This window comes from Pan troglodytes, chromosome 4, assembly GCF_028858775.2.
Source record: "Pan troglodytes isolate AG18354 chromosome 4, NHGRI_mPanTro3-v2.0_pri, whole genome shotgun sequence".
Taxonomy (NCBI): Eukaryota; Metazoa; Chordata; class Mammalia; order Primates; family Hominidae; genus Pan; species Pan troglodytes.
The window spans coordinates 130,618,465-130,633,156 of record NC_072402.2 but is presented as its reverse complement, the minus strand read 5'-3'; the positions used below and the strand labels follow the sequence as shown (position 1 = coordinate 130,633,156).

The 14,692-nt window shown below is 45.1% G+C and overlaps 3 protein-coding genes across 6 annotated transcripts; 1 reads left to right on the top strand and 2 right to left on the bottom strand.

Annotated features, from left to right (window-relative positions):
- Positions 1 to 447: 447 nt before the first annotated feature.
- Positions 448 to 1,441, bottom strand: LEAP2 (liver enriched antimicrobial peptide 2). Its single transcript, XM_001164115.8, has 3 exons — positions 1,288 to 1,441; positions 950 to 1,089; positions 448 to 629 (listed from the first exon to the last, which is right to left on the bottom strand). Exons 1-3 carry the CDS (start codon positions 1,342 to 1,344, stop codon positions 593 to 595), a joined length of 234 nt encoding a protein of 77 aa, XP_001164115.1. The 5' UTR covers positions 1,345 to 1,441; the 3' UTR covers positions 448 to 592.
- A 5,897-nt stretch (positions 1,442 to 7,338) lies between these two features.
- Positions 7,339 to 8,396, bottom strand: UQCRQ (ubiquinol-cytochrome c reductase complex III subunit VII). Of its 2 annotated transcripts, none has more exons than XM_009449637.5 (3): positions 8,335 to 8,396; positions 7,991 to 8,157; positions 7,339 to 7,538 (listed from the first exon to the last, which is right to left on the bottom strand). In XM_009449637.5, exons 2-3 carry the CDS (start codon positions 8,142 to 8,144, stop codon positions 7,444 to 7,446), a joined length of 249 nt encoding a protein of 82 aa, XP_009447912.1. In that variant the 5' UTR covers positions 8,145 to 8,157; positions 8,335 to 8,396; the 3' UTR covers positions 7,339 to 7,443. The 2 variants fall into 2 exon arrangements, with proteins under 2 accessions (XP_009447912.1, NP_001414946.1); NM_001428017.1 differs by having other exon boundaries at positions 8,339 to 8,386.
- Positions 8,397 to 8,460: 64 nt separating this feature from the next.
- GDF9 (growth differentiation factor 9) lies at positions 8,461 to 13,850 on the top strand. Of its 3 annotated transcripts, none has more exons than XM_063810657.1 (4): positions 8,461 to 8,690; positions 9,554 to 9,589; positions 10,646 to 10,889; positions 12,479 to 13,850. In XM_063810657.1, the coding sequence occupies exons 3-4, from the start codon at positions 10,757 to 10,759 to the stop codon at positions 13,447 to 13,449; spliced, it is 1,104 nt and encodes a 367-aa protein (XP_063666727.1). In that variant the 5' UTR covers positions 8,461 to 8,690; positions 9,554 to 9,589; positions 10,646 to 10,756; the 3' UTR covers positions 13,450 to 13,850. The 3 variants fall into 3 exon arrangements, with proteins under 3 accessions (XP_063666727.1, XP_063666726.1, XP_527008.1); XM_063810656.1 differs by having other exon boundaries at positions 8,611 to 8,690; positions 10,713 to 10,889; XM_527008.9 differs by lacking the exons at positions 8,461 to 8,690; positions 9,554 to 9,589 and having other exon boundaries at positions 9,604 to 10,889.
- Positions 13,851 to 14,692: the final 842 nt, after the last annotated feature.

The following is a 14,692-nucleotide window of genomic DNA, read 5'->3' as shown; positions in this document are numbered from 1 at the left end:
TTTTTTTTTTTGAGACAGAGTCTCTCTATGTCACCCAGGCTGGGGTGCAGTGGCATGATCTTGGCTCACTGCAACCTCCACCTCCCAGGTTCAAGTGATTCTCCTGCCTCAGCCTCCCAAGCTTGACCACCTTTGACACCTCCCTGAAGAGTATGGAGTGAAGGGATCCAGGGCCACAGCTTAGGAACTTGCTGAAGTTGATTACGTAGCTATTGATTATGTAGCTCTCACTACACTTTCCAGATTGAGAAGTTAACACATTATTGGGCAATGCTGTTTTTTTCTTTAGTATACAAAGTGAATCCTTTCCCTCAAAAGCTTGAATTCCAGACTGCTAAAATTTCAATTTGAGACATTTAATAGTATCCATAGAAAAATAAACTCTAAATTGACAAGTTTAGTTATGCTTATCCATATATCAACATACTAAGAAGAAATGGAGACCAATTTAAAGCATACATCTGCCTTTAAATATTAAAAATACAAGATTGCTTCACTTGGGTGTCTCCAGCCAAAATGCAGTTAATCAATATTCCATAGAACGGAGCATTGTCGGAGGTGACTGCTGTCCTTTCCTTCCCTGGTATGTACATCATTCCTGGGCCACACTTAAGGAACAGCGTCTTTTTCTAGGGGAAAAGAAAGGGTAGTTTTTAAAGACTGGGTCTAGGAATGACCGGGGCCACCTATGCTGCATTTCCTTCCTCTTTGCTTGATCTGTCCAGTCTCAGGAAAGACTGAAGAATGGAAAGGCACCACTCTTTCATGGTACCCACATAGAGCTGTTCTTGGCTCCTAACTCCTAAGGGATTTTCCATGGAGCTCCTAGTCTCAGTCTAGAACTCCTCCATCCCAGCTTTATTCTTAGGTTCATGTGTCCCCTTGTCACTCCTCTGCCCAGCTTCCCAGGGCTCTCTGGCCCAACCCTGCTCCCAGGTTCAGGGAGTACCTGCATAGCCTTGTGATACACTCAGAATCATCCCGGCAGGAGGCTCCAATAGGCCTGAGGGAAACCCCTCTCCAAAATGGGGTCATTCTCCGTGGCCTTCTCTTTGCTGAACTCACTTCTGGTATTGGGGAGCCATCTATCTGTAAGGGCAAAGACATTCAGATATGAAAGTGTTGACACCCTGCTGCACACCTTGGAAGAGTGATCATTCCATTCCGCAGATGCTGTAGACTCAGAACAGAGGAACCATTCCTCAGGACTGAATCTAGCTTTCAAGTTCCACCACCACTATCATCTCCACACTCCACACACACACATAAGTATCCTTCCCTCCTTACCTGGCCCAACAGCAACAGGAAGATCATGAGGACTGCACAAAGTTTGAGGTGCCACATCTTGACAGAGGGAGGATGTTGGAGCCTGAAAGCCAGGGACAGTTCCTACTTCCTTTTATAGACTGACATCAACTCTTGCATTGTTACTGGGTGAGATGGGGGCAAAGTTTATATTTGTAATCAGAATCAATTTAATAAGTTAATGTCTACCGGAGGAATGTGCTCAAGGGCCACCTTTCAGGCACGTTGTATTTACTGATCCCTCATCTGGACTTTGAGTGATTGTGTTGCTGGCATGGACCCTTTCGCCCATTTTACCAAAAGTCAGCACTGCCCTTCCTTCCCTTTGAAAGCCACGTGAAACCATTGAGGGAGGTCAGGCAACTAGCCACATTTCTATTCCAAAATAGCTCAGTGAGATCACTCCCATAGAATTCCAATAATGAAGTCTTCAGAAATAATGTTGGCCCCTTTCAGCCTTGTCTAGGAAAGAAGCACTGATCTATTGTGTACAGGCAATTGGATAAGGCCCTTATCTCCTTTCTGTGGGAGGATGCTTCAGCAAGGCCTACAGTTCCCCAGATCGTCCACTTGCTTAGATGGACTGTCACCCTAATCTGCACCTCTTTATCTCACTAGTAAAATGAAGACCCAGCTGTGGAAAGTTCAAAGTCTGGCCTCCCGCCCTCTCAGGGGAATGGCTGGATGTGAGACTTATTTGGCCCACAGGTGAATTGAATAAGTATAGGTTTCTTTTTGTCTTTAAGCACATGTAGATGAGGAGGTAACAAGATCTCCTAAATCAGAGGGAGAGCTTGTGTAGTGACTGTATTAAAAGCCTTGAATTACGGGCTTTCTTCCCAGTAGTTGAGTGGGGCCTTTCCTTCCGGCAGCTTCAGGGCAACAGGCATAGGGATGAGATACCTCCAAAGCCCAAAGCATCCATCAGTTTAAGTAGGAACTGCTGCAGATTTCTAGGCCAAGGGAGGACATGTATCTAAACGATGGGTAGTTATGGGTACTCGTGAAATGACATGGGCATTTTAAGTTTGAGGGGAAAGCTGTGAATTCCGAGTAAGGAGATTCATTGGACTTTAGATCTTCCTATGACCTGGGAGGATAATAAGCTTAAGACAATTCTTTCTGCCGGGCATCATACTGAAAACTTGGCTAATACCTCTTCCCAAGGGCCGTCTCATCTTCACAGGTTGGGTATTTGGATAAGAACCTGCTTGTTCCTTTACTCCAGGAAAACGTGGAGGAGATGCACAACAGCTGAAGGTAGAAAAGGATGGCCACTGACCCTGCTGCCAGTCAGACAGAGGGAGCTTCTTGCCAAGGGAGAAGCAGATGGTTTGATGGACCTCAGAGCTGGAATTGGGCAGGATGTGACCACAGATCTGACTGTCCTGATTCTAGTCCTCTCAGAATCATGGAGCCAGGCCTTGAGGGGGATGCCACTGCATGCACTTTAGGAACATTGAGAAGAGACCTATATACCAACGAACCAGTTGAGACTAGTTCTCTACTCCCTCCCTTCACCCCTAAGCTTGGATACTGGATGATCCCAGACAGGCGCCTAAACTGGGAACTTTTGCTGGGAGGGGAAGTGGCTATGTGGGTGACCTAGTGAGCACTGGGTAAGAACACAAATGATTAGATAAGCAAAGGACTGAACAACGTGATGTCCTAGAGCCAGTTGGGTCTGTGGCCTCAGTGTCAGCCTCCCCTTTACCAGTCTAGAGTGATGTGCCAAATGGGATTTGGAAACTGTTCATCCAAAAGATGAGTAATTCTCCTAATCCTCCATTTCTGCCTTCCTGCACTTCTAGCAGGATCAAACTAGCATGGTGTTAATTTGTAAAGCTGATAACACAGTCAAGGAAAGAAAGAGCTTGAAGCCCTTGCCCCTCTGTGTGTAGGGGGAAAGGACCATTCATCCTCATGAGTGTGACAACATTGCAGAGGCCTTTGGTTCAAGCTTCTATGTTGTATGCCACCCTCTCCCCAAAAGAAAAAACCATTAGTCACTGTCTGTGGAAGGAACCACTGTTGGGGAAGGGGAAAGTATTTTAACATATGTCTACGTGAATGCTAGTTGTTTTAGTTAAGTATGGAGCAAAAATCAAACTCAAAGCAACATCCAGGCAGCACTTAGCTGAATTGGCAGTATTTGTCCACAGCCATCCCATACTTGAGAGACTGTGAAGGCCTCTTCTTGAAATCAAAAAAAAAAAAAAAATTTCATGGATTCTACAATCAAGTATTTTGCTCAGTGAATATACACGTAACTACATGCTCCTTCATCCAATAGAAAGGCCTAAGTAGCCTTTAACAGTTGCAGCCGTAAGAAGGTAGAATGCTTGGCTGGTAAGCAGTAGCCTGGGGTCTACAGAGTGCAACTGCCCATAGGCCAGCCCTTCCCCTTTTTGGGCTTTAGTCTCCTATTCTGTCAGTTTGGGGGTTCAAATGACTAATTTACAAGAAGAAAATGAGACTGAAGCAGATTTGATAGCTGAGAGCTTGGTAACTCTGGATACAACTCTCAAGAGATTTTATGCTTCTGAGGCAAATGCTTAGGATGAAATGGGAGAAAGAGGGTATAGCTACATGAGCAGCTGTTTGAAACACATTCCAGGTCGATCACTAGGAGTTGGCAGTAATTGGAAACTTTTTGCTGTCCCTAAGCAGGAGGTGCCTAATAAAAGATGAAAGACTCTGAAATGGAAAAACTTTACCAGGTAAAATTTCAACAAAAGGTCAAAGTGTATTTGCTTTTTTGCTAGCTGGAACTGGCATAGACTTTTGGGCCTACCTTAGGCCTGCATTTTGAGGACTGCCTGCAAACTAAAAGAGCAAGGGCATTCCTTTCATCAGACTCTGCAGCCCATAGATAAAAACGCTTGTGGGGGCAGGAGCATTTGGAAAAAGAAAGGTTAAATGGAGCAAGTGGTTGTGCCAGAGTAGCAGGTAAGGGATCCATACCCAGGACTGGAGGCTCCAGATGGGTTACCAGCACTGAAGCCCACAGCAGCTGTCTTTCCTTCAAAGGTTTTACTCAGGTCCTCCGCTGAGGATTTCTGCAAATGTCCCCTAAAATGATCCCAGGTCATGTATAGGAGCACTGAACTACTAAAACTCACCACATTCCACACACCCACCACCTCAGCACTCCTGCCACACAGGTGAGATCCATTTCCCCAAGCTTAGAGAGGGAAGCCCTTTGATGAGACACAGGCTTAAAGCAGACTAATTTCATGCAAAGCAGAAGCTCCACACATCACAGGGCTTATGGCAGAGTCATCTCAGTAGAGCATTCCTGGAATAAAAAGAATAGGCTTGGTGCCTGGTTTGGGCTGAGAAAAGGGATTTGGATCTTTTGAGCTGGTCACTCCAAAGGAGTCAAAGAACCAGGGAGAAAGTCTAAGTGTAGAACAAGGTGAGCAAGATGGGAGAGGGTGGCCGTCTACTTCGGCGGGTTGGGGCAAACACCAGAGGGAGAAAGACATTAACGGCCTCTCAAAGCAGTGGTCCTCCTCTGGGCTGTGAACTCTTTGAAGCTATGCAAGGTAAGGATGGGTCCACAGTTTTCATCATTCTCAAGTCTATGACCCAAATATGTTGCAAGACCTGGGAATAAATCTGGACAAAGAGGCAAATGGGAAAATTAGACTGTCTTTTGGGGGTGAGGTAGAAGAGTTCCTCAGTTAGTTGCCCTGTGTTAAGCCTGTACCATCTTGCCAGACACTTGTCACTCATTTCACCATCACCACAACCCAAGAACTTTATAATATTTCTATTTTATGGGTGAGAAGCTTAAGGCTCATGAAAGTAGGTTTCTTGCCTATATCACATAATGAGGAAGTGACGGGCTAAGAGGACGAGCCCAAGACTGTAAGACTCAGCCTTCTCCCCGTATCCTGCCTCACAATGTAGTTTATCTTTTAGGTTTTGTTTTGAAGTCTTGCTCTGTCACCCAGGCTGGAGTGCAGTGGCACAATCTTGGCTCACTGCAACCTCCACCTCCCAGGTTCAAGCGATTCTGCCTCAGCCTCCTGAGTAGCTGGGATTATAGGCATGTGCCACCACACTCAGCTAATTTTTATATTTTTAGTAGAGACAGGGTTTCACCATGTTGGCCAGGCTGGTCTCAAACTCCTGACCTCAAGTGATCCATCCACTTCAGCCTCCCAAAGTGCTGGGATTACAGGTGTGAGCCACTGCATCCAGCCATGTTTTGAAGTATCTTAACTTTTGATTCTTAAAAGGCAATAGCAGTAATTAGGATAATAAAGATACAGTCTGGCAAGGCACGGTGGCTCACACCTGTAATCCCAGCACTTTGGGAGGTCGAGGCAGGTGGATCACGAGGTCAAGAGATCAAGACCATCCTGGCCAACATGGTGAAACTCCGTCTCTACTAAAAAAAATAAAAATACAAAAATTAGCTGGGTGTGTTGGTATGCGCCTGTAGTCCCAGCTATTTGGGAGGCTGAGGCAGGAGAATCACTTGAGCCCGGGAGGCGGAGGTTGCAGTAAGCTGAGATTGCACCACTAAACTCCAGCCTGGTGACAGAGCAAGACTCCCATCTCAAAAAAAAAAAAAAACACAGTCTGACCCAGAATCAAAGTTGCTGCTAGCAGGAAGAGTCCTTAGAAGAGTTTCTAAAAACGGATCTCAGATCCCATATCATATGCTGTACTGACTGAGCTATGACAACTCATCATATTCCACATACCTGCTACCACAGGTGAGATCCATGTCCCAAAGCTTAGAGAGAAGCCTCTCTAAGGAACTAGAGGCATAAAACTGCCAACCACACCTACCCCCACCATCTCTCGGTGGGCGAAGGGAAAATGGTATCTTTAATACCAAAAAGATAATTTAAAGGCTTTAGATCAGGGGTAAACTTTATTCATAAAGGGCCAGAGTAAATCTTTGAGGCTTTATGAACCACATATGGTTGAAAACATTGTTGGCCTCCTGGCACAGAAACAGAAAACTGCTGTGGAGGCTAAGAGATCACCTCATCCGTTTTATAGCTGATATCCCCTCAGGCTAAGGCCTGCCTTAGGAGGAAAGAGAGTAGAGCAAGCTTGTCCAACCGCAGTCCTGGGCAGCAAGCGGCCCAGGATGGCTTTGAATCCGACCCAACAAAAATTTGTAAACTTTCTTAAAACGCTGAGGGGTTTTTTTGCCATTTTTTAAAGCTTATCAGCTATTGTAATGTTAGTGTATTTTATGTGTGGCCCAGGGAAACCAAAAGATTGGACACCCCTGCAATAGAGCATAGTTTTAAGAGCATCACTTTAGTGCAAGACTCCACCATTCACTGCTGTATAATTTCTGGCAAATTACTTAATCTCTCTGTGCCCATTTCCTCATCTGCCAAATGAGGATACGTTAAAGGTGCTTGTGAGGTTTAACAGTTCATTTGTGTAGCTAAGAAGAGTATTTGAGGCCCAGAGCACCATGGCTTACACCTGTAATCCCAGCACTTTGGGAGGCTGAGGCGCGCAGATCATCTGAGGTCAGGAGTTCCAGACCAGCCTGGCCAACATGGTGAAACCTGTCTCTACTAAAAATACAAAAAATTAGCCAGGTGTGGTGTTCTGCACCTGTAATCCCAGCTACTCGGAGGCTGAGACAGGAGAATCGTTTGAACCCAGGAGGCAGAGATGGCAGTGAGCCGAGATCACACCACTGCACTCCAGCCTGGGTGAGAGAGCAAGACTCCATCTCAAAAAATAAAAAATAAAAGCGTCCCTGACACATACTAATTACAATATAGTTAGTAGACTTTATTGTTGCTATGGGAGCAGAGGGCCAAGAACCAGCACTCGCCATAGCCCATGTCACCCACAAATGGTTAGCTGCAGGAGTACCTGCAGCTACTTTCTTGTAGATAATGGAACAAAGGGGGAGCCCTGCTCTTTCACCAAAACCCGAGACCAGGCAAAACTTCAAGACTCATGCTGAGGAGGGGCGCTTCATGAACTTGAATATTAGTGGTCACACAGGATTCTACTCACAAAAATGTAATATCACAACAGTGCAGACCATAGGAAGTTTATTGTGTCTTTGAGACACTACAATGCAGACTCCTCTTCCAGAGAAAGGTCTTTCAGAGACAGGGAACCGTCATCCGGATGCGTTGCTCATTTGTCATTTTCATAGGCAGCTGGATTCTTCCTCTTGGATCTCTCGAACTCTTCAGTCCCCCATGTGTAGATAAGATAAAACACTACAAACTCTTTAAAAATTAAGAGAGTAAACAGAGAGCACACATATAAGACATATAGAAGAAAAAAAAAGGTCTCAGTCCTCTTGTCTTCTTTAAAGTATACACTTCAGTAGTTCTTAGCATATCCAAGGCCATGCAACTATCATCACTATCTGCTGCACGTTTAACACAAAGCATTTCACCACTGGTAAGAACTAAATAAAGATGACCTCAGAGGAACATGCTGGAATCACCCGAGTGACCTTGGGCCAGTCATTTCAGTTCTGTAGCTCAGTTTTCCCCGTGTAAGATGGGGAGGATAATATGACCAGCTTAAGGGCGGTCAGGAATATTCAATGAGAAAGGTGTGTACGGCAAGTTACAGAGCGCCTGCCCGGCCGCCAGCGCTCAGAGGGGAGGCGCAGTGACTGCTGCTGCTGCTGGGGTCCAGCCTCCCGCTCCCGCGGGCCCAAGGCACTCACGCGGCACCACGCGAAAGAAAGACTCCCGAATGCGGCGCAGAACGTTGGGGATTCCTTTAGTGAAGACGTGCGGATAGGCGCGCTGCTCGAAAGGTGACAAGCTGTAGCTGATCACATGCCGCATCCGCGTCAGATTCCCAAACTCGCGGCCCATTGTGGCTGCGGCCCTGCAGGACCGAGGGTGGACAGGCGCTTGGCTCGCTTTCGCGAAGCGCCGCAGTCCCCGCGGGGGTCCATCCCCAACCCCAGACTCCTGCCCCTGCACTCCTTATCCTTTCCCAGCCCAGCGGGGCGCCCCTAGCCTCCCAGGGTCCACCAACACTGCACAACCAGACCCCACTCACGCACAGGGCTCAGCTCGCCCTCCACAGTCGCCGATCCGGTTGACTCGTTCGTCATTTCCGGCAAGATTGGAAGCAGCTCTTGGAGGTCGTGAGGTAACTTCCGGGAGATACCATTTTCCTACTGTCTCTAAGGGATGACGCCTTTGTCCCAGAAAGAAGTGGGCTGACTGGGTGACCCGTAGGTGGGAGGTGCCTTGGAGGCCCTGCCCGGGCCGGTGGGGTGGAGCCTAACGGAGGACGTCGGGGATTGAACTGACTTTGGGGGACAGTGGACAGGCGGAGGCGCTCACACTTCTCCTCAGCCCTCGGCTTTTCTGTGGAATCCCAGTCAGGAAGCGGCCGAATGCGGGAGGCGGGTGAGGGAACAAAAAGGTGACGAGGAAGGGGCCTGCCGACCTCCGGGGCAGCGCTGGCCAGGAGCTTGGGGCCTGCGAGTCTTCCCAGCTGTAGACAGAGCGCCTCTGAGCCCCGAGGCCGGGCCGCCCCACAGCAGAGGAGCACGAGGTTTTATTTGGCCTTGGCCAGTAGCTCAAAGGGGGCTTCGTTATTTTCAGGCCGTGAGCGACCCCAGCACCAAAATCAGGGACACACATCGAAGGCTTCTCTTGGACTCTGTTTTAGAGCCCACTGGCAGGCTGTTAACGTTCCCAAGAGATAATACAAACGTTTCGTCAGTTTCAGCCACAAAAATAATCAAATAATCGTCAATTGATGAATGCTGAGGCCGCCTCGACAGCAGCCAGCGTCCTCCCCAGATGGTTTGCGTGGGGTGGGGGGAATCACGATGCCCCAGTTCTTTCTTCTCCCCACGTGAGAAGCAAGGAAAGTCGGGTGAGAGGTCTTATTATGTTTTCCCTGAAGTGCATTCTGCTTGACGATGCTGTTGTCAATGTACAGCTGGCCCTGAGGTGTCTTGTCAGTGTTTTGTTAATGGAATTGCTGGCCATATTTTATCTAGGACTAAGCTCTCATTCAACAGTTGGCTGTGTTTTATAACACTACTTACGGACCACGGAGGCTCGGCAGGCAGTCAACTTGTATTTTGCAGACATACCTTAGTTTTCTCATGTAGGTACTGCACAAACTGGCTTCGTATCTTGCACTATGAGTGTAGGCTGACTCTTCCAGCATAGTCTCCTTCGGGGTGGCGCTGGATATCCCCTCATTTCAGCTTTTCATGGTGCTCCTTTGCCTCATTTTTTTAAACCATAATGTCTAGCCTGGTCTCAGCTCCAAGGCAAGAACAGAAATACAGGTAAGGACAGAAATATTGTGGCAAATTCTACCACCATTTGGATGAATAATAATAAAACATTCATTTATTTTATAGCATCTGCAAACATCCCAAAACCTTTCAACCAAAATATGTATAGATGAGTGTGCAGACCAAAGTAAGGACATCAGTATGTTACATTTAAAAATAAGTCAAGGTTAAAGGCGATGTCCTCTTTTAAGAACATCGCAAATACAATTCCAGTACTCCAAGTACATATTCTGTACCCAGCCACCTGGGAGGACTGAGAGACCTAATGGTTTTCTGCTCTCTGGAACTTCTATGCCAGTTGTGACTTTCTCACCCAAATTTGTAAATTCGCAAATTAACATGCAGCGAATAATTACAATTGTAAACACCTGGAAGTGGAAAAGGCCGTGAGGATAAATTGAGAGGAAGAGTAAAGCTAATACCATAAGTTGCATACCAGCAGATCTGAGTATCGTCATGAATAATTGGTTAGCTTTTCCACATGCCTTAGAAGTTTCAGCAAGCACCTAGCGAACATCTTAATCCAAATTTCTCAAAAAATGAGAGATTTTATTTAAGATCATTCCTCAATTTATCTTAGACTTTCAGCTACATAGTTAGTCCGGTAGTGTAACAGTAACAGGTTTTACGTAAATGCCAGGGGAAAAGAGAGGAAAGCTAAATAACCAAGTAAATCTGTATCTAATTAACAAACTGGCTAAATAAGGTGTTATCAGCTGCTTGATATAGAGCTGATAAAATCTTCAGCTAGGCATACTTGAGGCCTGATTACAGAAGTGACCGTAGTCCACCCACACACCTGAAATTTATTTAAGAGACCAAGCTAGGCTCTTCCTGGCCTTTAGGAAGAGGACTGGCATGGAGAAATATGTTCCTCACTAGTTCTCCCAAGCCATGGCACTTCCCAACAAATTCCTCCTTTGGTTTTGCTGCTTTGCCTGGCTGTGTTTTCCTATTAGCCTTGGTTCTCAGGCTTCTGGGGGAGAAGCTCAGATTGCTGCTAGTGCTGAGTTGGAATCTGGGGCTATGCCTTGGTCCTTGCTACAGCATATAGATGAGAGAGACAGAGCTGGCCTCCTTCCTGCGCTTTTCAAAGTTCTATCTGTTGGGCGAGGTGGGTCACCTAGGCTGCAGCCAGACTCCAGAGCTTTGCACTACATGAAGAAGCTCTATAAGACATATGCTACCAAGGAAGGGATTCCTAAATCCAATAGAAGTCACCTCTACAACACTGTTCGGCTCTTCACCCCCTGTACCCGGCACAAGCAGGCTCCTGGAGACCAGGTAACAGGTATGTAAAAGCAGATTGGTTAACTGGGTGGAGGGAAGATGATAGACACTTCTGCATTTCAATTACAGAAAGGAGCTGAGCCTAGTTCCTTGAATTGCATTTTATTTTGCATAAAACTCAATATCCAGTTGAAACAAATCTGGGACTTGAGCTTATTGTTTATTCCTAACGCTCTCATTGGTTAAGGTGGGCTAATATGATGGAATTTTAAAGCAACACCAGAGACTTAATGGCTTTCAAGGCTGAGCGGAAGTGCTGCTAGAGAATGTTAGCATCTCTTTCTGTTCCACCAAGCTTTTGGCCCAGAAATGGACCTTAAACGTCTCTTACAGCTATTGGTGTGATGTGTTAAATAGGATATTTTTCTCTTGTTTGTTACTTTCTGTGAGAGAAAAGCTTAAAGTTCCCGTTTTGAACAGTTGGCCCTTACAAGAACAAAGTATCAGTCCACAGTTTGACTCAGCAGTTAGGTGTGGTGCTTTAAAAAATTATAACATGGTGAAACCCCGTCTCTACTAAAAATACAAAAATTAGCTGGGTGTGGTGGTGCATACCTGTAGTCCCAGCTACTCGGGAGGATGAGGCAGGAGAATCGCTTGAACCCAGGAGGCAGAGGTTGCAGTGAGCCAAGATCGCACCACTGCTCTCCAGCCCGGCAACAGAGCGAGACTCCGTCTCAAAAAAAAAAAAAAAAAAAAAAAAGTATATATCTACCAGCTCTTGATTTAAAACCATTCTAACCCAACAGGGCAGTTGTATCTGCTTCCTTAATATCCTATTTTAATATAGTGGTTTTAGAGCATCTGTTTTTAATCTCAAGTGTTCTAAATTAACTAGGACCAATTACATTGTTTTAAATTGACTTTCTTCACTAGGGCTTAGAATGTCATCTTAATAAGTCTTGATAAGTGTTTCTATTATGGTTTTCCCTCTAGAGATTATCCAAGAGAAAAATACTACTTTCCTTATCAGCTCAGCTGCTTCTGTGTTTGGAGCAAATTACTCAGAATGAAGCTTCAGGCTGAGCACAGTGGCTCATGCCTGTGATCCCAGCACTTTGGGAGGTTGAGGTGAGAGGATCGCCTGAGCCCAGAAGTTCAAGACCAGTCTGGGCAACATGGCGAGACCTTGCCTCTACAAAAACAAAAAATCAGCTGGGCATGGTGGCTCATGCCTGTAGTCCCAGCTACTTGGGAGGCTAAGGTGGGAGGATCAGTTGCACCTGGGAGGTTGAGGCTGCAGTGAGCCATGATGGTGCCACTGCACTCCAGCCTGGGTAACAGTGAGACCCTGTCTCAAAAAAATAAAAAATAAAAATGAAACTTCAGAATGTAGTGATTCCCTGTTACTTTGATTCACCACCAAATCTGACTTTCTGGAGATGAAATGTCCAGTAAGGTTGCTGGGAATTAGTAATGATACCAATTGCCTTCCTTTTCTATATTAACCCCCATTTTTTTTTTTGAGGCTTGAGAAAGGGGGGGAAAGAGAAGGGAGAAAGCATATTATGAAGTACTAATTCTTTGACTTGACTGCCTGTTGTGTTGACTCATTTTCAAGCACTACTGGTAGATTTTTTTTCTTCTTAGGAATCCTTCCATCAGTGGAACTGCTATTTAACCTGGATCGCATTACTACCGTTGAACGCTTACTCAAGTCAGTCTTGCTGTACAATATCAACAACTCAGTTTCTTTTTCCTCTGCTGTCAAATGTGTGTGCAATCTAATGATAAAGGAGTCAAAGTCTTCTAGCAGGACTCTCGGCAGAGCTCCATACTCATTTACCTTTAACTCACAGTTTGAATTTGGAAAGAAACACAAATGGATTCAGATTGATGTGACCAGCCTCCTTCAACCTTTAGTGGCCTCCAACAAGAGAAGTATTCACATGTCTATAAATTTTACTTGCATGAAAGACCAGCTGGAGCATCCTTCAGCACAGAATGGTTTGTTTAACATGACTCTTCTGGTGTCCCCCTCACTGATCTTATATTTGAATGACACAAGTGCTCAGGCTTATCACAGCTGGTATTCCCTTCACTATAAAAGGAGGCCTTCCCAGGGTCCTGACCAGGAGAGAAGTCTGTCTGCCTATCCTGTGGGAGAAGAGGCTGCTGAGGATGGGAGATCTTCCCATCACCGTCACCGCAGAGGTCAGGAAACTGTCAGTTCTGAATTGAAGAAGCCCTTGGGCCCAGCTTCCTTCAATCTGAGTGAATACTTCAAACAATTTCTTCTTCCCCAAAATGAGTGTGAGCTCCACGACTTTAGACTTAGCTTTAGTCAGCTGAAGTGGGACAACTGGATTGTGGCTCCGCACAGGTACAACCCTCGATACTGTAAAGGGGACTGTCCAAGGGCAGTTGGACACCGGTATGGCTCTCCAGTTCACACCATGGTACAGAACATCATCTACGAGAAGCTGGACTCCTCAGTGCCAAGACCGTCATGTGTACCTGCCAAATACAGCCCCTTGAGTGTTTTGACCATTGAGCCCGATGGCTCAATTGCCTATAAAGAGTACGAAGATATGATAGCTACAAAGTGCACCTGTCGTTAACAAATGGTCCTCTTAAAACCTTGAGCCTATTTGGCAAAGTAACTACTGTGTGCCTATGTGTGCCTTCAAGAGAAAGCTTCATATATTAAGTCTCTAAATGTAGCATATGTTATATAAAGAGGAGCCTGTGTAGGTTAGTACCGTCTATGGCATCTATCAGGATAAAGGGATAACATCAATTGTTGCTACAGAGCCTTTTTTTATTTCCAAATTTAAATGAAATATAATTATTGTGGAGAACTTTACATTTTTTTCCTTGAGTGATTTTTTTCTTTTCATAGGAGTCTTATTCTTTATAGGGAAAAAACCTTAATTAGCATCAATCCTGGATGGACTTGCAGCTATAAATAGGCAATTCAGATTGCTGTAGTCTTAATGGAAGAATAAATTTCTGTCAATGGCATAAATTTTGTGTGTGTTTTATTAAATATTGCTTTTAAGCTGATCATTTAGGGGGGGAGAGGAAGTGTCTAAAAGCTGGCCATAGCTCGACTTTCGATCCTTTTTCAGAGTGAAAGGGAGGCTAATGTCACCGAAATTCTCATGAAGTTAAGACTCACTAGGACTAGAGAGTAGGCAGTCTAACCCATTTCCGTTGCTTTAGTGTGATTGGTGAGCAGTATACTAATTCTCCTTGTTAACTAGCATATATAAATCAATCGAGTCACACAGAACAATATAACATTTGTCCCATTCATGTAAAGGAAATTGCCTTGCATGTTTTTCCAAGAAAACCTACGTACAAGACTTTGTAAGTGTATTTTTTTCTTTATATATTTAAAACCTCTGACCTTATGAAAGGCAGCCAGGGAAGGTTTTTTGTTTTGGTTTGGTTTTTGCTGATTTGCTTAGCTCCCTCCACTCCACCCCCACAGGTTTTTTTCCAGATAGATTTAGAACTGTTCCTACTAAGCTTGCAGTAGTGACTGGTTATGTTACTGACTGGGTCTTATGTGGATGCTAGGGTTTTTATGTAGGTTTTCAATATATCTATTTTGAGAGAGCCCTGGAGGCATAGAGGTAGGGTTGATATTGTGATTTTGTGTTTGAGTTTCTAAAACCTTGATGTATAAACCAAAAGTAACTCCTAGATGTAATAAGTACTTTTTATTCTTGTAAATGATCTTTTCTTGGTGCTATTTTTAGCTTCATTAAATATGCAATACCATATAATTTACCCATTTAAAGTGTACAATTCAGTGGTTTATAGTATATTTATAAACATGGAACACCATCACCGTCA